Source organism: Ambystoma mexicanum, chromosome 4p (genome assembly GCF_040938575.1).
Source record: "Ambystoma mexicanum isolate Mex_15411 chromosome 4p, UKY_AmexF1_1, whole genome shotgun sequence".
NCBI classification, from domain to species: Eukaryota; Metazoa; Chordata; class Amphibia; order Caudata; family Ambystomatidae; genus Ambystoma; species Ambystoma mexicanum.
Genome location: NC_090927.1, coordinates 246,706,311 through 246,732,449, shown reverse-complemented (window position 1 = coordinate 246,732,449; position 26,139 = coordinate 246,706,311). Strand labels below are relative to the sequence as shown.

Sequence of the window (26,139 nt, the reverse complement as noted above, 5' to 3'; positions counted from 1 at the left end):
AACAGAGAGCACATGTTTAAAAGTGTTTTATTTCAGGATAATATTTCATTTGACTGGCTTGCATTAAATCTAAATACTAATATAAATTAACATGCTAACCCCTTCCGAGTAATTTGTAGCATGTCCTTCATTTAAATTAGTGCAAATTGGTCCAGATGAAATAACTTGAAAATGATTTTGGAAACTGCTCTTCTGCAATGAGGTTTATGTGTGTGTAGTATGTTACTTGTATTGGTGCACAAATGCAAGTATAAGAATGTAGCGTAGTAGTATGGAATCTACACTACACCAAGGTTCTAGAAGTGTCAGTTACGACACAAAGGATGGGAGAGAGACTAGAGAAGATGTATGTACCTTAAGCTCCTGCCCTCGTCCTGTAACTTACCCCGTAACGCAATAAAGTAACTTCCTCTTATAAATACCTTTTTCCAGTATGCTTCCTGAATCATGAAGAACATAAATACTACAGTGTGCAGTTAGGAGCTGCGTGGCTTCATTCAATTAGATTTTTAAATGTGTAGCATAGCAGCAACTTGTAACAAGCTGCGAATATGGAATGCACCCTGCTTAAAAACAACACTATTGAATCAGAAAGCGAAGGAAAGAAATAGACCGTATTGCTGCCCAACAGTAAAACTAAGTAGGGTTCAGTGCGATGATCTGGTGGAGGGGAAGGATTTCTTTTGACTGACAGGGGGAGATCATAAGTGGAACTGTGAGTGGGTGGCCTCGGCAGACATACACGAACCTCCGGGAAGAGAGGCAAAGACCTTTCCGAATGCTGAGCTGAGACGGGCTGAGGCAGACTGGGATCCTATCCAGAGGGACAGTGATTTGCAGCAAGCTGGCCGGATGACAGATTCTTGAGTTGAGGGCTGCTCACTGGGTTATCTGCGTGACCTCGGATTCCTTGCCAAATTGAACAGAAGTATTGCACTCTGATCTAGGTAATACACAGTAGAATTTGTGGTGCGAGAAGAATGTTTGGCAAGTAGTCAGACAAGGTTAGCAGATTGCTTTCATGTGTAATGTTTATCAATGTTTAAAGCAAATACGATTTAAAATGTTCATCGAGGTTTTTGCATTGTGTTCTTTTTTCTCTCTCAAATTATTTTTCCTGCCAATTTCCTCGTGTCCAAGGTCGAAGGGTAAGATTGTACATAGCTTGGCCTGTTAACATGGGAGAACACTCTAATGTACCAGTGGTTTGTATCGCATGATGTAATTGAACCGTTTTGAATGTTGATGTTTGATAAAACCCAAAAGATTTAAAGACAAACGGGGTTGACTGTATTTTGCAGTGCATAGATGGAGGTCCAATAGGAGAGGTTTATTTTACCAAAGGCGGTAATTTATATTGCCACATGTGGTAAAATCTGAAGTTGATTGTTTTCTAGTAAGTGAGTCTTAGGAGTGCCTGACGTGTGTGTGTATACCATTATTGCTGATGTATACAATTTGCATTTTGGCCATAAGGGCATACAGCAGCATTGTACATACAATGTTGTGAGTGGAAATGATAGCTACCATCACCCCACTAAGTGTATAAAGTCCAGTATCTGGTGCAAAAAGCATAGTTGTTAGGCAGTATTCTGTAGGCAGTCTTACCACAATAAGATATCACTGTTTACCACCAGAATAAATACCACAGAATTAGGTATAACACCTCCAGAAAATATACCCTACAAGCCTTTTTAGAATGGATTTATTGTAGGGTAGTGTTTTTTGCGTTCCTCTGCCAGCAGATGCACCAGTCTGTAATTACCATGGTGTGCGCCATGTAGGTTAGCTGTGCGCATTCAATTATGTGCTGCTTTATGAATATTTGCACCTTGCCTCTATGTAGGTAGCCTAGGTTACTGCACAATGCAATTATCAAAGACTCTCTATGCAGAGTTAGATTATGCCATTTATGAGGTGGGGTGATGTTGCTGAAAGTACATGAAAGGCGGTTTTGCAAAAGCACATTCAATGAACGGCTGCTTGTTAGGAAATGCTCTTCTTTCACTGCTGCATGACCTGTTCACCCCTAACTGTGAAACCTGTAGAGTTCATTAAATCCAGCAGGCTCCTTCCTGATTAGAAATAGCTGGTTCAGCTTCCTTGGAAACTGAACTAAACAAGCACTTGAAAGCTTTGCACGTGTCAGGAACAGATAGTAAATACAGCCAACTCAGTAATCTGAAACCAAACACTTTATCTGAACAAGAAATATCATTGAAACGCCAATGCCTGTGCATTTTTCAGGCACACACAATTAAGGGTTTGACAAAAGGGCAGCAGCGAACACAACATTTGCACGCGAGAGAGGCGTGGTGATTCATTGCTGCTGATATGTCTAGAAGTGGTGTGCGTGTGCCCAGCTTGGTAATTCACACTTTGCAAACATTTGAGATGGTGACATTCTGTCTGTCACTAGGAAGTTTACAGACTCTCCCCGTAACCCTTTAAAAGTTTTTTTGGTTGATCAATTTTGCTAATATCTTGCACTACAACATTGGAAAGTGTTTGCAATTTGAAAGTTTGCTGCTTCATCCATCAGTAAAAACAGGTTTTTTGTAACGAAAACCCTGGCCCTCCTTATTATAGCCCGCACTACGACACACTTATGAAAAGCACCCACAAAATGAGCGCCTCTTTGATAATTTAATCAGTTAGCCCTCACGCAAAGACAACAACAAGAGCACTGCATGATAATTGGGAGAAAAATACAATTTAGACACATCGGTCATTTTAACAGGCGTACATTGCTGGGCGCAAACCTACAATAATCTGGCCCCGGAATGTTCTATCCACGAGCCCCAGCTTTGATAATGCCCATTGGAAGATAGGCTAATGGCATGCAAAGCACTCAGGAAAAAAGCACACCCTCCAGTGGGGTTGCTAGGGCAGGGGGGGGCTGATGGGGTTATAGCACAAGGTCTTTTGGTTGTAGACCCGGCATAGAAACTCGGGGGCTAAAACTAAAAGGCTAGCTGGCCCCAAGTCCCGACAGTCCCGACATTAGCCTAGCCCCGGATCTTTTACAAACCTAGCAACACCCGTTTCAGTCTTCATTAAGGGAATCTTATTTCAAACACCTGGGTCACTGCATGGTGAGATGACAGAGGCGAGAGGGCCAGCTGGGATGACTAAAGGCAGGGTTATAAACATAATGACGGGTTCATAGAGCATATTTCTTCTCTGAAATATTCTCACCTTGTTAGGATGTGAAGAGGAGGCCAATCGGGGACACAAAATTCATATAGTATGCAGGAGTGCGCCCCCATAGCAGTGGCGTATAAGAATATGACACAATAATACCATTCACCCTTCAATTGAAAAACTGTAAACAAAATTCACACAAATCAACATAGCAGTCAGCAGCCCGAGGGGTTATGCTAAATAACCAGCGGAAAGCATTGGTAATTCTGCGCAAAATACAATTCACCGCAGGAAAGTGCTGCACTTTGATAATATCAACCCTGTGCTAAAGGCTGCCGCTAAAATAAACAAAACAAGCGCTACCCTTTGATAATCTGGGCCCAGGCAGTCACTCCTTTGACAACAGTCAGGCACATGCAACACACTGCATATGCAAGGAGTCTGGACTGTGAGGCACTTATACCAGAAGACACACGCTTTAGAACCATAATTGCCAAAGATAATAGGCCAGACTTTGTGTTGCAGATGGTACAAATAATTTTTTCCCCGTTGGGCGGTCATAAAAAAAATCTAATACTTAGACCTCTTTTTCAATGTTTTTATAATAATGGCCAAAATGGATTGGAAGCACTATAACCCTTTAATAAGGCTCCCAAAATCCATCATGGCAGCCTTTAGCCTAATAGCCATAAACATTAATAGCAATAATCATGATGATCAGAACAAAAATAACTAACAGAATATAATGAAGCACACAAGTAGAAAGCACATCAACGTATCAAGATTAATAATATTCATAAGTGTTATCGTTATTATGTGCAAACCTAGTTTAGAAGTAGCAGAGTGCTGTGCACCAGGGTCAGTGTACCACACACTGGAGCGTTGACGGGCTGACACCAATGCAGTGCTGTGTATGTACACACATTGCAATGGAAGAATGGAAACAAAACAAGCTCCTTAAAGCAACCTTCAACAACTCTCTCCCCAACTAAAACATGTCAAATGTCTTCTACAAATATCTGGCACAATGCCATTGTTCTGCATATCCAGGAGGAGCTGTTTGACTCCAGGAACTCCCTACCTTCCAGGACTCTAGCAAAGGGCTAAATCTCTCTCTGGCAGACTTCAAAAGGAGGTCTGGATGCAAACCGTGGCCAACAGTGGCAGTTACCGGATTTAAAAATAGGTACAACTCAGTTTACTGAACATGTGCCATGCAAATGTTAAAGTGGGACGTGTAAATCCATACACTTAAAAGTAATGTTGAAATGTAAGATTTTAAAGCACACAAATTGAAAGCAGGGTTTTTGATTTCTATTTACTTCAAAAAAGGTGTAAGGTTGTATACATGTATGTGTAGAATTGTTTTATTCCAAACTATGTCCCCTTTTCTTATTGTACATGCATTCATCTTGCAGCTGGCCTGTATAATTAATTACTTGCAGCGATTTCAATACTTAATTAACTTTACAAATGTTGATTTGCACCACTGAACAAGCTCAATCATTAAAATAGATGTAATTATGTGTCCTTTGAAGCCTCTATATATTGTCCCGGTGTAAAGGGGTTGAACTACTGTGCTCCATGTTTATCACTTGACTACAATGTCACCAATACAGAAAAGAATTGCCAACGTCATTCGCTGTATTGAAGATTTTGCCACGGGTTATGAAATAGATGCAAATGTTCATATTGCCATAATTGTATACTTACTACTAATTATACGATCATTGAAATTACTGTGCGCAAATACACATTTCTTGGTCCATTTCACAGCATTTGCTGCTGCTTCCTTACTCCACACCTAAGTAAGAAGAGACATGTTAATGTTATCCAGGAAGTGGTTGTGTCTAGTCTTAAGACATGTTTAAGCGTTAAACTGCCATTTTGGAAAGGGAATTTTTACACGAACAAAACAACGTGTGCATTATGACACATGAATAATTGCAACGTCTTTGCCAGAAGAGAAGCTGATCCACACAATTGAGAAATTGCTACTTACCATTTAAAATTTGAAATTTCTATTGAGGATGGTTTATCTTATCCTTATCTTAAACATAGGTGGACAAAGCAGTCCACAGGCTAAATTGAGATGCATATACAACTGACTGTGCCTCTGACCTACAGGTCTTCAACACGATTGAACCTTACATGACTCACAATACTTCAGGCCTTCCTCCCATGCCTACCCGAGAGCCCACTAACAGTGCTTCCTTGTCTCCCCTGACCCAACAAGTTCATACGGTATCATTCAGACTGCAAGTCACAGGGTTAACTTCTATGCTGAGAGAGTCATCTTTGGAGTGCAGCGGTAATGCACTACTTGAGTCTCAGAGTTATTTTTTTGTGTGGCTTATACAATGTGATGGCACTTTGTGTGTAAGTAGCCCAAAAAATACAACAAATTTCTCTAATGGGCCCTCTTTTACCATGAGTCCATTACCTTTTGTCTTTCCTTTCTTGTTTGCTTCCTCTATACCGTTGTGTGTTCTATTTTCTAAGGTCTGATTGCCCTCCAGCTTATCAATGCCAGCGCCCTCCTTAGATTTAACAACAATTTCAATTAAACGAACATCATCAGTAAGGTGAACAGACTGAACAACATGTCAAACTCGTGTAGGAGTCACCTTTTTCTTGTGTTTGTTTCCTGTCTTGCTCCTCCCAGTCCCATTACTGTAGCAATAAGCACCCAGATTGCGGGCCAATACCGGCCAAAGTAATGCCCCCAGGACCCATGTTTTGATGGCCCTGGGGGCATTACCGCATGCGCTAATGGCCCGCTGTCAAAGGGCTTATTGCCATTAGAACCCCGGCCCGTTAGGACGGGGATACTAATAGCATTTTTTCTGTTTCGGAACAGAAAACAAAAGAATAAAAATAAATGGTCAACGGGAAAGGGAAAAGAGAGTCCGTTTTCCTTTCAATGGCAGCCATCGGGAGTGGACGCGCTGGCGATAGAAGTTTTCCCAGTGTGTTCGCTCCCGAAAAAGAAGCAAAAAGGTAAGTGTGGTAGGGAGGGCGGGGGGATAGTTTGCAGGGGAGGGGGTGGTGCAAAGAAAAAACTTACCTGAATCCCCACCGGGGCACGATGACAGCCTTCAGCAGTGTGGCAGCTCGGAGCGGCGAATGCCCCGTTTCGATCCTCCTCATTGGCTGAGGGGCTGCCACGCCCCTGCTGGGAAGAAACGCAGGCAGGTACATGCGTCCATGGGATTACACTGTGCTATGGCTTGAAAACCCTTCAGTGTAATCCTGTGGATTGCAATGCCGGGTACAAATGATAGATGTAATACTGGGGGCAGGTCCTACCATGATATCATTATCAATGCTGCGGCATTCCCCTGTGGGTTCCTGGTTTGAACTGATTGCATTTTATCCGCCACTACTGGTGACCGCAAAGGAGCCGGGGCTACCACAAACCCGCTAAATTTACACCCACTATTGCAATAAAAAGTTCCTGTGGGAATGTTACATTTGTTAACGGTCCTACAGGGTTAAATAGGGTTAAATAGGGCTTATAATTCGGACAATATCGATGTAAGAGCGTTCGTAGTGTTATGTCCCATCAGCAAGTATACTTTCTATTTCTATTTCAAGGGCTCTGCGTGACTGTTTGTTTTTTCACCTTGTTTCCACCTTCCTTGAGTGCTTTAAAACACTTGCCTTTGTAGAGTTGCTATATAAATAAACGATACCATACCAAGATCAGCAATTTTTCAAGTGTTAGGAACTGCATAAATTATGTAGTAGTCTGAATGGTATCATTAGTTTGATAAGCAACATTTGACACCCTCAACAAATTAACTACCACATCATTGGATCCATCAGTAGCATATACTACATTTTCCGACAGTTTGAAGTTATGCATTCCAAGCGTAGAATTCAATAAAGGCAGCTCAGGGCTGCATGTCATGCTACTGTTTAAAATTCCTGCCAAATAGCCATGCAAAAGAACATCAACCCGTACAGGTTCCTGCATTACTGTAGATATCACGGGCGCAACAATAGATGTGGGGAAACAAGATGGAGCAGACTCCTGTATAAGCGATTCAGTTCCAGCAGATGGGGATTCAAGCAAGTTCTGATCACAGCAGCCCCCATCCATATTCGAGTCTGCTGCATTGGCATATACTACAGACTCCACCATTTTTGGCCACAGACAATTAACTGAGGTGGACAGGTGCAATGCCAACTGGGAAGGGAGACAGGGGCAACACGTCTGGAGATGCTGTTTTTGCTTCTTTGCTGGGAGAGTCAACCCCTACAAAAGTAACCTTATGCTTTCTGGGAGATCGTGTGCTCTGTGACTATTGCTGGACTGAGACCGAGGATATCGGATTCCCAGGAACTTGTCATTGCCTTTGCTTGCTTACAGCTGCCCCTGTTCCCTTAAGGGGCTCGACCCTGCTGGTCACGGCCGTCTGGGGAAGCAGCTGATTAAGGCTGCCCACGTGACCCTTGCGGCACTAAGCCCTAGGCGGAGACAAGGGAAACACGTCTGGAGCTGCAGTTTTTGCTGCTGTGCTGGGACAGTCAACATCAACAAAAGTAATTTTATGCTTTCCGGGAGCTTGTGTGCTTCGTGACTATTGCTGGACTGAGACCGAAGATTTCGGATTCCCAGGAACTTGCCATTGCCTTTGCTTGCTTACAGCTGCCCCTGTTCCCTTAAGGGGCTTGACGCTTCTGGCCACGTCCATCAGGGGAAACAGCTGATTTAAGGCTGCCCACGTGACCCTTGCGGTGCTAAGCCCTACGCGTAGACAAGGGCAATGCGTCTGAGCTGCTGATTTTTCTATTTGTGCTGGTGTGTCGGGAAGAGGGGGAGCCATGAACCTATTCATCCGAATATCTTTGTAAAACGTAAGTTTTGTCGGATCGCCCCTATTCTAAATGCCATAAATGAGAGGGAAGGTGGATCAGCATCACTGTACATTGTTAATAACCCACTTTGGGAACCGCAAGAGACTGCTGGAATTCTATCCTTTGATCTCGTGGTCCTCAGGGCTTTCCTCAATGAAAATATTGTGCTCTAATTACACTTTTATCTGATCCTAGCAATAGTGTAAAACCTATGCTACGCAGTAATGGCAAGGCCAAGGAGTCTCCCTCTGTGAACTGTGCTTTTTGGTCTCCTCTTTAGGGGCTTTTGTATCTGATTGCCACTCATATAAGATCTGACTGAGGACTGCGGGTCAGAGACCTTTGACTCAGCTGGAATCTGTGAGGGTGATTCACTAAGTGTAGAATCTGTGAAAGCTGGGCTCCGGTGGTGAGAAAGGAAAATGTCAACCATATATAATCTACAAAGTGGTCCTATGGCGGATAAACAATTGCTACAAGAACCACAAGCTATATCTACTCCTGTGGCCCGGCGAAATGTAGCAATGAATCTTCCATTAACCCATTTCAAAGTGGGAGGTGGTAACTTTTTCCCGTCAATGAGCACTTTCCCAGAAGACTCGGAAGTACCTAGTAGCTCTGGTCTATCGGCTATTAATGTAGATTAAAAAAAAGACTTGACTTGTGCATCACACTTAAGTACTTCAGTACAAACTATTCTAGTGTCCAATTTAAATTATACGGTCACGGACGCTACAACGAAAAATGCTATCGAAGATCTTTTTTCCAGACCAATTGAGGCTATGACAAAAGATAATGCTTCAATACTCGTGGATCAACATCCTCAACCAAATCAAGCATTAGATAACTATGAAAACCAAATAGTTATAAGTGTGCTTTCCTCGGCTGGTTCTCCACAGTTTCAAAACTTGGATTTATCAATGGAGCAGAACCCATTATCGGATAACTGACATGCATCTCCGACCACTGCTCCACCAAAATGTAAAACAACTACCCAAGCTTTTGAATATCAAAATGAGAATGTAACATTACCAGCAAATGTAGAGGAAGACCTGAGCCCCCCTACCATCATAGCTTTGAACTTTGTACTAACTTCACTGGTTAAGGTCTTTGAAAATATCAAATCGAAAGTGGAAATGCACTCTGGAATTTTGATGGAACTACCAAAGGATATGGAGTCACTGGACTCAAATATGGTGGTGTTAAAAACAACTACAAATGAGGAGAGAATTGTTCAAGAAACCTGTGGCAGTCCTTTCAGGAAGTTCAATTAAGCAAAATGGACACTGTATGCTCACAAGGAGTTGAAACTTAACCTATCTCTTCTAAAAGAAACTTGGGAGCAGGGCCAAAAAAGCCAAAAACAATCTGATGAGTCCATAAATCTAGAGGACTGCCAGATGGCCAGATGGCAAATGACTGGGAAGATACACCTCTGTCTGCCTCCACGATGGAAGAATGTGTGCGCCTTGCCCAATTGGCTGAGGAGGAAATTGCACTAATTTTAAATGAGGATAAGTCTCAACAAGCTGATCCGGCAGAAGAGCAGACCGGTAATAAGGGATCTTTACCCAAAAGCGTTAAGAAGCTGAATGGGAAATCTAAAAGAAAAAGAAAAAAGAAAATTGAAGAAGTACAAATGGGACAAAAGAACAAAAGTCTGAGTGCAAACCAAACCAAAAGGAGTCTGAATCCTGTATACCTAACATAAAGCACTCTGCTAAAACTCTGAAAAAACTGACTCTGCCTATTGGAGTGAAGTCCAGTCAGAAAGGCCCTAAACAAGGCTTGGCCAAAAATCAAAAACTGAAAGTGGTAGAGTCGGAGCCAAATAAGAATTTGGATAAGGCTTCCCTGTCTAATAGAAAGGTGACAGTGAGTAGTAAAACAGATACCCTGCCTCCCCCAAAGAAAATTGCCCCAATATTTCTTCCTCCGAAACAAAAAGTGAATATTATTACGCCTTCTTTGAAAATTTCCCCAATTTTTTTGAAAAAAACAAAGAAGATGGCACCATCTGGTGTCTTTGAACATATGTTGGGAACGAATATTCCAGTCGTTCAAAAGAAGGACTTACATAAAGACGAAGCTAGGGAGGAAGAGGAAAGGGAAATTATGGGGCATATTCTCAGAAAATCAAGTATCTCAAATGCTGATCGAAGTCTAATGAACCCAAGGGGAATAAAGCTTTATATGGTCCCTGAACCTACCAATTTCTGGAAAGGACAAACCAAATACAAGGCATAAATATAGTTATGATAATCAGATCCAGGGTAAAAAGAAACATCTAAGGGTCGCAAAAAATAAAATAAAAAAAACAGTGAGAAATGAGAAGGTATGCCTAAGCCAAATTAAACAACTACAGAACCAATATAAGAACTGGGTTAGAAGCCATAGATATATGCTCTGCAAAAGATGGGGAAGAAGTGTTGAAGGCTATCTCCCTTCAAAACTCAAAGAACTTCTGGTCACTTGTTAATCATGCAGAACCCTGCAGTCATTTAACCCTAGAGTCAGTAGTAGAAGAAGAGGCTTGGGTGACTCATTTTATAAAGGTCTACGCTCCGATTGTCTCTGAGCCCTATTACTACCAGCAAGACGCAATATGGACTCTGAAATTTGATGTAGAGGACATTATGCGCCTGATAAAGAAATCTTCAAACTCAAGGGCACCAGGGCCAAACGGTCTATCAAACTTAGTTGTAAAAATTAACCCGTCTCTATGGGCCCATTTACTGAAAATCTTGTTCGACAATATAATTGTCACAAAAACAACTCCGGACACATGGAAGCAGACAATTATTATTCTGGTTTCCAAGAAGGGAGATCGATCTTTGCCAATTAATTATAGGCCAATTTGCCTATTGGATGCAGATGGTAAGATCTTCAGTGGTCTAGTTCTGTTTGAACTAGAGAATTGGACATCCTCTAATGATATAACCCCCAATGAACAAACAGGCTTTCGGAGAGGATTATCAACTACATTGAATATTCTCATCCTCACCTGTATTTCATCATTGTCCTTTGTTAAATCTGGTATTCCCCTCATTGCTGCCTGGGTGGGCCTCTCCCAGACGTTTGATACTATCAATAGGAAGAGGCTGTGGCTTAAACTAAAAAATTGGGGTCTACCGGATGGCCTCCTTAATATCCTTATACATCGTCACGAAGACTCCGCTATCAGATTTAGACTCACAAATTCCGGTCTTCTATCGAAGAATATTAAAACAGAGAGGAGGGTTCTTCAGGGGTGTCTTCTGACTCCTTTTCCGTTCATATTATTCATGGCAGACCTGTCAAATTGGTTGCTGGAGAAAAGATTGATGGCGCCTAGGTTTGGAGGAGGTAAAATAGCGTGGCTTGCCTATGCAGACAGCATAGTGGTTATGGATCACACTCAAGTCAGCCTGCAGAGCTGACAGCACTATCTGAATACGCTAGTCTTAATGACCTGACCATAAATCCAGCCAAGTCTAAGATTGTAAACTTTAAACCTCCGCTTAAAATAACTAAACACTATGCAAGGCAACTGTATAATACTGTGGTACCAATAGGCAAAGAGGTTACTTATTTGGGCGCTCAGATTCCATTCTACCCATCTAGGTCCCATCTATTAACAACAATAGAACACAAACAAAGAAAATTGGGAGCACATATGAAAATCTTTTACAGTAAATACTGTAATTTCTCCCTAATTCCACTGATAAAATTCTATGGAGTGAAGGTTCTTCCTTCTATTAGTTATGGGTTAGAGTGTTATCCACAGTCCTTTGAACTCAACTGGGAAAAAATAAAGTCTCAGTTATGAAAAAGGGTATTATTATTGCCAAACTGCATACCAATGTCAAGTCTTAGATGTGAGCTAGGACTTGCTTCCTTGATGTCTTTAATGGAATGGAAATGGGTAAGCCTATATAGACTAATTGTGTGCCCTCAAAAAAAGCTACTATGTATGTGGAAGCAGCAGATCAGCTGGAAAAGAGAGACAACTTATTTCTAAATAGACTAAGCTCTGTCTGTAAAAACATATTGGTAGCAGCTGATACTACCATAGATATTCTAATTCAGAATCCTCTAATGGTAAATAAACATTTAACCCGAATCGGTTGGATTGGAACTATCTCTAAAATGAGAGAGGCCAAATTATCGGCATCTTGGACGAAAATTGATTAGCCTATTCGATCTGTGCCGGCTTATCTTAAAAAATCCTCAAATCAAAGAATAATATCAGATTTCTTAAGATTTAGACTAAATCTGGTTCTCTCTTTAGAATTAAAGCATATTAGAGACCCAACTGTCTATCCATGTAACATCTGTGATAAATGTGAAGATGGTGTTACTCAAACTACGATCCACTTGTTATCAGAGTGTGTGGGACGTGGAGATTGAGACAGAAAAGATTTCAAAGAATTGTGCACAATCTGCAATTACTCAACTCCGCTATGTTCTTGGAAAGACTTGTGCAAGGTCAAGAAATTTTCTTACTTATGAAGTAATCTGTTTTCTAATGGATATGAACATACTATCTGAGAATGGTTAAGGGAATGCTACTGTGCACTTTCAATCTGATAACTATATAATTTTTCTATTTTTTTTTTTCTGCTGATCTGTTCCCTTTATCTATATATGAAAGCCTAATTTTAAATTGGGTTTGTACCTTTTGTCACTTGTTTTGTGATAATGTTCTTAAGTATGTATTCTTTTGTATGTGTAAAAAGTCAGATTTTGACTAATATAACAAGAAAAAATAGATGAAGCACTAGTGGCATGAACAGCAAAGAAATTTGTAATTTTGGGCGCTTCAGATCCCTGTGAAGAGAGGGGGAGCTTAAAAACCTTTGCTGGGCACTTTCGATTCCCTCTTAAATCATAAGTGTGAGAAATGCCAGTATTCACCCTGGTTGCGGTCAAACTTACAGTCGGCACAGTAACTTCTTTGGTGCACATGGGTGTGGGTTGAACAGAAGCAGCTAGGTTTTCTATTGGTGCAGCTGATCGCAGTATCTGTCTCCTTTCTGCGTTGTTGTTGGAAGCCAGCATGAGAGCAACAAGCTTTGCACTCAGTGTCCAAGAATCAGTTATGTCGAGGAACGGAAGGCTCAAAGGGGCGTGTTCCTGGCCAGCATAGTACAGGTAAGGCCACCTCCAATGGTGCTTCAAAAAAGCAATGCACCGCTTCACCGTCCAAGAAGCAGTTATGTAGAGGAAAGGAAGGCTCAAATATGTGTGCCCCTAACAGTCACTTCATAGACTTGAGTAGGATAGTACAGGTAAGTGCACATCCAAAAGCACTTCAAAAAGGCAATGCCAGGTTTCCCTTTTTGGTTACTCTGGTTAGGTATCGCCACTTATGAGAAACTAGCACAAGTACCCGCTCTCCAGATGGGTTCTGAAGACACAAATAATAACACTCTCATTGATTGTTGAAAATAAATGATTCTGTAGGTCTCTGTTAGGTCTTACCCTGGCATGGTGTTATTTCATTGTGGTGCATATATCTTGAAAATTGTGCAACCTAGTGCCTTAAAATGTGGTTTTAAGTTTTCTTCCTAAGTTGAGACCAGTAGCGAAACAACATTTTTTCTTTCCTTACCCAACGAACATGGTTTACGTCTTCGTCGGCAGGCCACAAACCCACAAACAGATGTGAACTTTTGGTGAAATCCAAGTCAGTCTTCAGACCTTAGTTGATTATAATAGTGGTAGGGTCAGTTAGGTTAGTTATAGAGAGAGGCAGATTATTTTGGACATGGACTCACGACTGATGAGCACCTTAGTAAAGTAGGTGGGGAACATCCCATAGTGATAGGGAGAGATAGACATTCCTTTCATTCTTAAATACACATGTGGTCATAATGTCCTCAGAGTGTCCATGTCCTTCTACTGATCTGCCACAGATTGGACTTCAAGAGACATCAAACTCAGGAAAAGCAATACAATGTGACAGCAGGAAATGAGCTTCAGGAAAACCATGATGTGCGCTATTAGACAGAACGTGTTCTTACATTTTCCAAACCAAAACTCTGTATAGGATTTTTTGTTATACACTAACAGATCCCATGATATTGAAATGTGCTCAATGGAATGGAACAGAGAAACTGATAATGTTAAACATGACATTTGGGACATGTGGAGGGTCAGAAGAAGGATGCACTCTAGACATTTCAAGTATCTATGCATTAAAGGAAAAGGATAATGCCTATCTCTCCCTATTTCTATGCGGTGTTCCCTATCTAACAAAGCTAACTAAGGTGCTGGTCAGCCATCTGTGTCTTAAAATAATCTGTCCACAGTCCAAACTAACCCTAACCGACGCTACCACTGTTTTAACAACTAAACACAGGAGAATGACTCCCGTCTCCTGGGTTTTGCTTCTCGCAAAGTTCAATTCAATTGGTAATTCTAAAATAGTCTCTTGTGACTTCTTTGATCAGTTTATGAAATACTTTCAGTGCTGTATTATGTGTTTGCTTCTTCTCAAAATGAATGTCCTTTGGCCTTATAGTGAGTTATTTTCTCATGTTAAGGTTTTCCCTTTTTTGTTACTCACTTCTTTACTTTTACTACACACAGTTATTTGTTTCTTTTTCCAGGGTAAGATTATCCAACCTTTATGACTCTCTCTCTTCAGATTCTCTTCATTTCTACATGATGCTCAAGCGTTGTTCTCTTTAATGTGCGTCTCTTTGGACGTATATATATATCCATTATTCCTTCTTCTCAGGTGTTCTGCTTATAACTCTACTTTCTTTCTTAATTAGACATTTGTATACTTAATTAAGACTAGTCTGAAAACTCCCGTAAACATTTTCATTCACTTCTCGTACTTTCAATCTTATACTTTCATCATCTTGACTGGGACAAGTATGAGTACTCCCATAAAGTATCTAATTAATTTCTCTGGTTTCTTTGGCTTTCTATGTTATGTTCTCTTTATCTGGGTGTGGATGAGTATGAATAGTCCCATAAACATTCTCTGTCTCCCTCATGGGTCTCCCGTTTTCTCCATTACCTGTCACTTTAGGAATAACATCTCCAGGGTTTATTTTCATTCAGGGCAGGTTCTCTCCTTTGCCTGTCCGGCTTCCTTTAGTCCTTCAATGTGTCATACTCATATCTTCCTTTATGATGGTCATCCAGTGTTTCAGATACCAGGACGTTACATGGTTCCAGCTGCATAGTGGTTTAGGTGTAGTTTCTGGGACCTCCAGAACACCACTGGTTCCTCGTGGTCCTGCCACCACTCTTTGTTTCCTTCTCTCTCCAACATACAGAATGCTGTGCTTCCAGCTCTCGAGTTTCGATACATGAGCAATTTTGCAACTCACAGGATTTCTCAAATTCACAGTCTCCTTCTGTCTCAGGTATTACATAGCCATGGACATTCCCCAGTATACCTCGCATATCTCTGTCGCTTGGTTGCACTAACACTTTATGTTGCATCATCCTCCCCGTCTAAGTGAAATGGGATTAAAGTGACACTCACAGTTTCTTGCTGACAATAACACATTTTTTTTCTTTATTCATATACATCCAGGTCATGTCTAAAGAGATAATGTTGGGATTTTCTTGAGGGAGATCCCGACATGGGGTCTCTGCTGGAGAGGATCCACTTGCCTCGACCTATAGGGAGGGTATTGAAAAGCTGACTCATTTCCCTAGCCTTACAGAGGGCTACCCTTGGGGGAGAAATGACAAATTCCTGAGATTTGTCATAAATAGCACATTTTAATTGCCAACTTTAAAGTGATAAAGGACTTCCCAATTTCCTAGTTGCATACTGGTGCAGCAATACGTTTGGTCCTGTTGAAGAAAATGCTGTCAAGTAGAAGGAAGAACTGAAGAGGTTTGGATGAATGCATCTGGGACAGCCTTACTCCAGTGGCTGCTGCATGGCCTATATTCCAGGGATATGAAAATCGGGAAAAGCTGGGCGAGTAAGGGAAGATATTAGTTGTAGGAAAATTTAACATAGTTAAGGGTCTTAAAATACTGGATTTTAACATCACAGATTTGGACAATAGGATGGAGTGGAACATTGCCTCTGAAGAAGCACGACTCTACAAGTACACTCAAGTGTTGTCCATGCAAGATGACATCATCTACTAGTCATGACCAGCACCGATGAAGGAATATGCAGGCGGTACAGCATCCTGTGCCTGTGGAGGTATGCCTGGAGCTACACCAACTGCTGGTACACTGTCAATGAATGCGTATGCATGTTCAGCACGCCTGGACCTAGCTGAGGTATCTAGGTCCTACATATTTATGTATTTATTTATTTTCCATTTGTAAAAGTGCGTAAAGCCTTTGGACATCTAGGCACTGAAAATAGACATGATGGGGACAGTGGGTGGGTTACAGACATCAAGGGAGCAGTGGATGCAAGCTGACTTCTGAAATGTAGGCAGGTTGCATCTGCGACTGGATTGCCCATCAGGACATCTGCGAAGTATGGGTTCTATAAGGAGAAAATTGGTACGTTCAGAGGATGCCTGATTAAAGCTAGATCTATGGTTTGGTTTGGGCATGGAATGGACTCTACAGCTGAGAGAACATCCGCAGGGAAATAATGTCAACATGATGTGTGCGTGGAAGGGTCCAGCAAAGGTTTTTTGACAAATGCAAACCATATCTTCTTTCTGAATGGCAACTATGTGCACCCGGAGAATGAAAATATGATTTAAGATCCTCATTGACTACATTAACTGTGCATCGTGATGCAATTTGGCCTACAGCAGTACATATATATATATATACCATCATAACAGTACTCTTGAGTACTGGGTGTGCCGGACTGCTCTATGTGCCCTCCTTCCGCCACTCTCGGGTTGGCGGGTGATCATTCTCTGTGGCGGCTGCTCAGCTGTGGAATGACCTGGCGCTCTGACTCCGAAATATCCCTAATCATCTACAATGCAGGAAATCCCCAAATACCTTTCTTTTCTAGGCTTTGCTAGGCGGGTTCCCAGCGCCAAGATACCTTTGGGTGGTAGAGTGCTTTATAAACTTTGCTAACAGTACAATACGTAATATCCAAATGATGATTGAAATTATATGATACAGCACCATTTTCAGATTTTAAAACAGTTGTTTCCAGAAATCCGACATGAAGAAAATGCTGTATGTTGTGGAAGTGAAACATAATCAAGAAATGTGAGCTTTCAAACGGGCTCGGCACACACTCTCCTTATGCATCCCCTTGGAAATGATCTGCATTATTATGCACAGTGCCATTATTCATTCATTCATTCATTCATTCATGTTTGTCATTTGCATAGCACCTTTCACCATAATTAAGGAACCACACTTAAAGTTGTAATGTTCTAGCTCTGTTTGTGTTGCTGCCTTAGGAACTGTGAAGGGTGAATAATCTGTATCTGCAACTAACAGACATGCCTCTGACACTCAATATTATAGAACTGAAATATGTTCATTTCCTAAAGGATCTTAAAAAAGTTGTCCTCTGCATTGAGGAAGGAATTCTGCAAATAAAGCAACTTGAATATGCATAATTTTCTTGCATATGTGTTTGTTGATATTTATTTATTTATTTATTTGTTCATTTGTATAGCGCACCTAACCCAAAGGTATCTGGCCTATATGCTTCTAATTTTCGTTTCATCATGAATTAACGAAATACTTTAACGCTACACTAATAAAGATGGATTATTGATAGTTGTTGGAGAGCAGATGAGGCATGGGTAGAGTTAATACGAGAACACAAACATGTGAAATAAAGCAATAGAGCAAACCGAGCAGCACCCTACCAAATCCAAGCTGCTACGTGACCCACACCCAGGCTCGGACTGGGCTATTGGGCAATAGGGCAATGCCCGAACCCAAAAAGCAAAATGTTAGTGTGGGCCGTTTTTTTGGTCAAAGTGGGCCGCTTTATTGACCAATGTGGCCCAGTTTGATGAGTTACTTCACCATGTTGCTAGCAGCCTTCACCATTTTTAACTGCACACATATTCTTTAAAAACTCCCCCTATGGGTGCTCAAACAGTGTCACAAAAGTAGCGACTTGCCATTTGGAATGCTGTGCCATTTTTTACTTGGTGACCGAGAGAATTTTGTGACCCAGTCTGACCCTGCCCGCACCAGCAGGACACCAATGCTAGCGAGGGCTGGGACCGCTCAGCAATGTAACATGCTTACCCACAGAAACAGTGTACTCACTTGTATGGCTTTATTAAAGTGGTTGTATCTCCTCAAACCGGCATCTGGAATCGGCCAGAATGCCCTCACATGAACTAGGATATTGAAAGCATAGGCTGCCATTGACTGAAATTGGTGAACCCGGATATGAAAAAAATGGGCAGCATTTAATAGCCTTTTTGTTTACTTCCATGTCTCTTACACCTCCCCAGGGAAAAGGATAGACAGTGGTTGGCTCAGGGAACTAGATGAGTGACAGAACCAATAGAGGGGTAAGGGATAGGATACATGAAGTGACAAGCGAGTCAATCTAAGAGATAGTGTGGGTGGAGAGTAACAGTAGTGCAGAGAAAGGAGAGTAGTAGTGCACAGAGGGGAGAGTAGTAGTAGTGTGCTGAAGGGAGAGTAGTCATAGTGTGGGGAAGGCAGTAGTATTGGTGTGAAGGAGGGAGAATGATAGTGGAAGAGAGTATGATTGGAGGGCGGAGGTGCATAGTAGAGAGAGAAAAATTGGAGGGACAGAAAATTAAGTGGGAGGGAGAGACTGGGGGTGCAGTAGAAGGAGGAAAGGTAGAGTGACTAAGAGACACAGGAAGAGGAATACCAGGGTGCATAAGGAAAGAACACAGTGAAACCTGAGATTCTGGAAGGCACTAACCCTTAAGTTACACTGCATTGGGGACCTAGGTTAGAGATCACCTAGATTGTTAGCAGAGGGAGTTTAGATGTAAAGTGTTTTACTTTACGCCACCAAAACAGACAGACATGCTCTTTGTAACTGAAGGCAGGCACCCTAAAAGCATGTAATATCCAATAGACCAAAATGATGGACTCACCCCATCAGGGAATGAGACCGGGAGGTAAATTGCAAGGATAACACATTTTATATAAGATAAAATAGCAAGCAAAGAACTCTCTGCCAGAAAGTGTTCTGCCAAACAATACACGGGCAGCATATAATAAGCAGGTTTGTCATCATCGGTGAGGAAATACTATACAGTACAAAATACTACTTTGGATTGGTAGGCCCGTATGGCACAGCTTGCTCTATAGGTGATGCCAGACTGCGATTGGCTGCTGCTTCCCAGTCCGTCTGGTGGCACAAGGGGCCAGCTGGGCTCATCTCCGCGGTGAAGGTAAGAGTGAATATGAAACATCTAGCTTAATAATCTAAACAACAGGAACTGACAAAGAGAGAATAATGGTAAACATAAAAATTGTTGCATGAATGGGGGTACTTAGAGAATATAGGCTGATATAATGGCATTTCAACCTCTGCACCCTGAGTTTCATGGACCCCGGGACCCTACTGCCAGATGTCTCCCCAGGGTGGTTTGATCTACCTGATGCCTCATGATACGAGCAGACATGTGTTAGCTTTGGGGAGAATATATTGCTGCACAGGAATAAGTCTATGGTGGGTGTTCTGGAATGGTCACTATGAGGGGGTCAGATGTGTATCTGTATCAAAGAGAGTGGAATGCGAGAGGCCAGTGGATCATGACCTGGCAGGGTGGGGGTCGAGGGAGCATGGGCAGGTTAGTGGAGATGGATGGGCACATGAGTTCTGGTCTCACACACGGCAGTGAGCTAATCTTGTAGAAAGCAATAGTAAACAATTGCAACAATAAATGGCTGGACCTCCGTGAGAACAAGGTTCGCGCTGAGCTGACAGGGGGTGGCGATGTCTTGGGCTGTCTGTGAGAGGCACTGGGGAAGGGAGAGCTATGTTTACAGAGGGACAATTTTGGGGCCTAGTAAAAGATGGTGTCTGCTGTAACACAAAATGGAGTTTAAAGACATAGACATATGCTTGGATATTTGCATGTTAGCTAATGTTAGTTTGTGCGTAATGAGTGCCGTGGGGGTGGGGTGTCTCCCCCCATTTGCTTACCTCGGGTCTAGTGACGAGAGGGGTGGGACCATGCCACCTCTCCCCAACATTACTAAGGGTTAGCAATCTATAGTGACAATCCTGTGGTTGAGGGCTGCCTGGATTATGGGGAAATAGCGTGCACAAGATGAGAGATAGATGGACAGACCTTTGTCACCCCCTTAACTATTTAAAAAGAATGTAATCTTGATCTGTCTTCAAGAGTTGGTGTGTTCTTGATGCCCTTGGTGACAGTACAAAGAAAGTATTGCATGGGATGCATAACCTCAATTTTCCCACAATACTTTCTGTGTACTTCATTTGGTAAACAGCTTGTGCTGCACAGCTCATAATTAGGTGTAGTAATGAAAACAGAAGGACGTAATACCGAGTTCAGCAGTGTGGTTCCATTGGTAATTCCATTGCTGACATTTTTTTGTGGTATTGGAATTGCTGCCCCTTTTACTGTACTGCCGAATTCTGAGTAACATCTGGAAGTGCAGGATTTACCGCCTGTATGATACTGGAGCTCCATCTGCCACATTAAGGGCTCCTTTGGATTTTTTGCATCTCCATCCCACCACTCTGCTTTTGTAATGAACAAGTAATGGTAAATGATGTTGGTAAAATCGACTGTTTTACAGTCCTTTTCCTACCAAACTCATAATGATGCCCGCAGACATTTAGCGCTGCGTTACTGCACTGCTGTACTTGTAATGAGGCCCTAGTCCATAAATCATGAGGCAAGTCATCCCACTGCAAGCAATTAATGTGCTATATGTATGCAGTCAAACAGGTGAACATAGGAGCTGACAAGGTGGATGGAATTTCAAATGAATCTATTTGCAATACATGGAAATGTATATTAAAATCAAATCTGATGCCAAAAGACAATACTGTACACCAGGGGAGCTGCTAGGTCTGGAAAAAACCCGGGGCTAAGCTGATGTTGGAACTGTTGGGACTGGGGGCTAGTTAGTCTTTTGGCTGTAGCTCCTGAGATTCTATCAGGGGCTACAACCAAAAGATCAGGGGCTATAGCCCCCTCCCCTTTCCCCCCTAGCAACGCCCCTGCTGTACACTAATAAAAAGTTTCAGGCTCTAACTGGAACCTACGGTAATGTTTTTCATTGCTGTAGATGGCCAACAATCAAGTGTGAGCAAGTGGATCCAAGAAAACAAAGCCTTTAATACTGGGCACTCCAATATACGTCATGTAAATGGATTATGCCTTACCATTTTTCGCATGTTGGTGGCAGATGGCTTTACACTGCTTCTTAAATAGTTGTGTTTGTTGACAATCTCTCGCTGAACAAAAACGTTTGTGGTATCCATAAACGCTGGAAGCCCCTACGAAAACAAAATAATGCACAATCATGAAAGAGCAGTGTAACTGTAGGTTGATGCAAGTGCAGGGATGTAGAAGTAGCCTGTAATAAGTCAATTAAGACGGCTTGTAATTGTGGTTTTTATTAGCAGGCAGTAGTCAAGTCCCAACAGAAAACCTGTTTGTAATAAAGAGAAGCCTGCAATATCTATGTAAAAGGATGTATGTAATATTCTTGAAATACATGTCTGCCAGCAATACCAGTATAACATCCAAAGCTTGTAAATAATGCTCCTATTAAACGCTAGGTGTAACATCACCAGTCTACTGACCTGCAACAGGAACATGGCCTCTCTTCTGCTCTGTAATCAGTTATCATGCTTCAGTTGTGAAATCACAATGCATGTTGCCTGAGCCAGGATAGCGCAGAGTTCCAAATGCCACTGCTGTACACATTCCTTCCTTGTAAAATGGCTTTTTAGCCATTAACTGATAAGGAACTGTTTTAGCAGTATGTTTATTTTATCCACTGCTGGCGCTTAAAACATTAGAGCAAGAATCTGCGTGTCATTGTTTGTTTTAAAGCACAAAACGTGTTTAGTTCCATTTTATTGACAACTGCTTAAACTATTGTTCTGCAACACAATAAAAGCTGCATAATATGTCTTTATTAAATCCAAACAGATGTTTAGATTTAGTATATGTATACATAGCTGGAAGATCTCATACATACATCAATCAAAAGGCCAGATATTAAAGGGAATGTGTGTGTATGGCAATGCATTATAAGGAATACAATATCCCCTACTGTAGGTGTAAAGGATATTGCATGTCTCCTCAGTGTACCATGACGTAATAAAGGAATGTACCATGACCTTATAAAGGAACTCTGACTTTGGCCTATATTCCCTCTTTTGGTCACAGAACTCCTTGGTGACTTGCATTCTCCTTTTAAGATATGGTAGCTGGTACAATAGACCATATGTTACAGGTCACCTTCACCTATAATCAGAATGACATCACTACTTTCAGTTGAGTTGTAACATTGCAGTGGCTGCCGTCAGAGCCAGCACATGTGCAAGACAGCTCTCAGCAGAATTAGATCTGATAGTAAACAATTTAATCAAAGCCACGACAAGTATTTTAGATTAATTTCTTTTGAATTCATGTTTTTTGCCAAGTCACATTCAATATGGTACTTTATTTTGTGTAAGCTTGTGTAAAGCTGGGATTTACAACTGTATGGCAGGAAACTATTTTCATGATGTTGCAGACGCAGAATATCCTGTTAAGGTGCCTTATGAGGAACCACAGGGGTCTCCTCTATCGCCTATTCTTTATAACATCTCTGCAAAGCCATTATTTGAGTTACTGAATAATAAGAGCATCATTTATACCAACTATGCACGATGACAGACACCGCGTTATTGAAATCAATGAAGTATATTCCCATATCCAGCAGTGGATGTCTCACAGCGGCCTGACTTTGAATGATTCTAAAACCGAGTTAATGTTAGCTGGTACATCTAGTATTAACAAAAAGCTAGGACCATAGTATAGGAACTTTGTTATACCTGGCTGCTCCATTACCACTCTTTCAACTTTTCCAAAAACACAATTCTTTGTGATACTTCCCAGCTCTTCTGGTTTGGTTGCCTTTCACCAATTTCACAAAGTTCAGTTCCTTAATTTCAGTCCACACAAGATTTCTTTTATATTCAATTACAAGCTTTGTTGCGGGTGATTTAAGTGTCTTTTCCATAGGTGTATGTGCTAGGACTAAGCACAGTTGTCATACCACACGGTCCATCCATTACAGGTCACGCAACCGACACATCTGGCTTGATTCTCCTTCATATGCACGCTGCCACTGTTTCAGCTCTACAGTGGTACTTAGTTTATTCTCATTTCACATTCTCATGATGCTTTATCATTGCGTGTTTTGCCAACATTCACTTGTTGCACTTTCAAATATGCGTGTGGCTCTTGCCAATGCTTACTCTCTCAAAGTACACAGTTCCTTTATATCGTGTGATTCCACAAAACTGCTTTCATTCAGATCGGTATTCAAAAAGAGCTTGCTTTCATTTATAACAACATTCATGAACGTTCTCACAATTTTGACATGCTCGCCTGCTGTCCCGGTGTCCCCCTGCCCAGGCTGACTCACTGTTCAGTGTTTATGGCATTCCAGCGACACTTCTGGCCACCACAAGATCTCTCTCTCATGCAGCTCCTTACTCTGTCTCCACAGTGGCTCTCAGTGGCTTCACTACCACCCCCGATGCATCTCTCGGAGCTCGGGTTTCATGCTGCAACTTTGCCTGGTTAAACTGGTTGCTTCTCTGTAGTCCGGCACAGGCCCCCAGCTTCCTTCAGACTTGTTTCCCGCTGCATCTAACAGGGGTTCTAAAGAACTCTGTCTGCCATGCTGTCTTCCAGGAGAGGTTTGCTCTCATCCAGCAGTTTGTACATCTGCTTCCACAGTTGACCCCATTATCACTGCTCTTGCTGATTTTAAACCTTCCTTCAGGTTGATCGGTCCAAAAACAACTAGAGAGGTAATTGCCGGCTTTGGATTTGTGCATTGCTCTTTCAAGCCCCCTCCTTGTCTCAGTACCTAAATTATGTGTGTGTGTGTGTGTGTGTGAGAGTCAATAAAAAGAGGATGTATTGTTCTAGTTTGACTCTTCCTCATCCCAGTACCTAATTCGTATCTATTTGGGAATGTTTTACTGGAAACATAGGGAAGGGACTGACAATAGCCCCTGAAGGCTTGGGGGATTTCACACTCCTTATGAAAGGGAAATGAGGGATACCTCACCTTCACTCCCCAATTTTCCTCAATCCAGGTAATCCTCCCTCGCATATCCACCCTCGGGGTCAGGATCTGATAGCGCCGGTATTTCCCCTGCCACCGGGGAGAAGGATATCTGGGGAAAAGTAGTGAGGATGCCCTCAGATTCCTCACAACAGCCAGAGCCTGTTAGAGTTGTGCTGTTGAACTTTGACTCTTATTAGAAGAGGACCTCTACTTGGGAAGAGGTCAGGCACTTTGTCGAAGAAGAAATCAGAAAGCAAAGGGGCATGGAGGACTTGAAATGCAAGGGAAAATGCATTTTGCAACGCAGAGCTAGAAAATAGAAACATAAAATGAAATTAAGGAAAATGGACACTGTAGTGCATTGCTTGCAAATGGAATGCAGAAAATTAATGTGTGCTATAAATGGTGAGTGAAGATTACAGGGTTGACAGCTGTAGTCATACTGGGTATATATATATATATATATATATAGATATATATATATATATATATCTATATATATATATATGTATATATAAAACTTTGTTAAAGGGATGTTATGGTTAAGTTGCGCTACTAAAAACCTATGAAATTCAGTGAAAAAACTTTGTTAAAGGGACGTTATGGTTCCAAGTAAAACCGAAAAACCCTTGAAATTCGCCAGTTATGGTAAGCTAAGCAACCATAACTCGCGCCATCACCGTGCACTGCTAAGACTAACACCCAGGACATCAAAGATGACATCACAAATGTCATTGATGACATCACTGATGACATCACATGTCTGGCTCACTATTTTTTCTTTTGCTGACATATCTAGGCCACATGGTTTTCTTCAGTAACAGTCAGAAACTAAGAATTTTATTTTATTTGTAGACATATCCTTCTAGTAGGTTCTTACAGTAATTCCCTTAGAGTACAGTCACATCATATGAAACATATACATATGGGAAAACACAAGCTTGAAAGACAGCAATCCTTTTTGTGCATAAAGATAATCACTAGACTTATGAGCACTTTCTGATAGTTCTGTTGTTTTTTTTATGGCTGTACTTTCCCTGTATATGGTCATATTTGTATACATTGTACTCACACTACTTTCCTTAGGGTCCAATCACATCAAGTGATACATATACATAGGGTAAATAGCAGCTTTCAAACAGAGCAATCATTTATTTGCATGAAACTAATCAGTTAAGTTATGAATTGTTTCTGCTACTACTTGTGCTTTTTTGCTAACTTCACTTTCCCTGTATATACCCATATTGGTATGTGTTCTTGTGTCTTTGTGTTTTGTCTATAGTAATGCAATTATGTAATACATGGGTTTTATTAGCTACTTATTACATATTTCACAGTACACAAAAATATATTAAGAAAACAATTATCATTTCATTATTCAACATATTAACATTACGAATATCATACCTTCATCTTGTACACTGCACACAATGTTATGTTTCTGTATGAGTAGCTTAGTATACTAGATAGAACCCCATAATAGGATGCTATTTATATCAATGCATCGTTCAATGCACTTATTAGGGTATATTTCTTGCAATGATTCTTGACACTTTTTTCGCAACATAATAAGAATCCCTTCTACACATATTTCATGAGAAGTACATACACATGTGATGTCATCAGTGATGTCATCAATGACATTTGTGATGTCATCTTTGATGTCCTGGGTGTTAGTCTTAGCAGTGCACGGTGATGGCGCGAGTTATGGTTGCTTAGCTTACCATAACTGGCGAATTTCAAGGGTTTTTCGGTTTTACTTGGATCCATAACGTCCCTTTAACAAAGTTTTTTTCACTGAATTTCATAGGTTTTTAGAAGCGCAACTTAACCATAACGTCCCTTTAACAAAGTTTTTTCACTGAATTTCATAGTTTTTTAGTAGCACAACTTAACAATAATGACTTTGACTTTATATACATGTCATATGGAACTGACTAGATCTCT

At 41.3% G+C, this 26,139-nt stretch overlaps 1 protein-coding gene across 1 annotated transcript in view; it reads right to left on the bottom strand.

Moving 5' to 3' along the window:
* Nucleotides 1–26,139, bottom strand: part of LOC138452576 (cysteine-rich secretory protein 3-like) — an 876,534-nt gene that overhangs the window by 528,246 nt on the left and 322,149 nt on the right. Inside the window, exons 3-4 of the mRNA XM_069605005.1 lie at nucleotides 21,278–21,391; nucleotides 4,858–4,948 (exon numbers count right to left, since the gene is read on the bottom strand). Coding sequence (XP_069461106.1) covers nucleotides 4,858–4,948; nucleotides 21,278–21,391 — 205 coding nt within the window. The remainder of the gene's footprint in view (nucleotides 1–4,857; nucleotides 4,949–21,277; nucleotides 21,392–26,139) is intronic.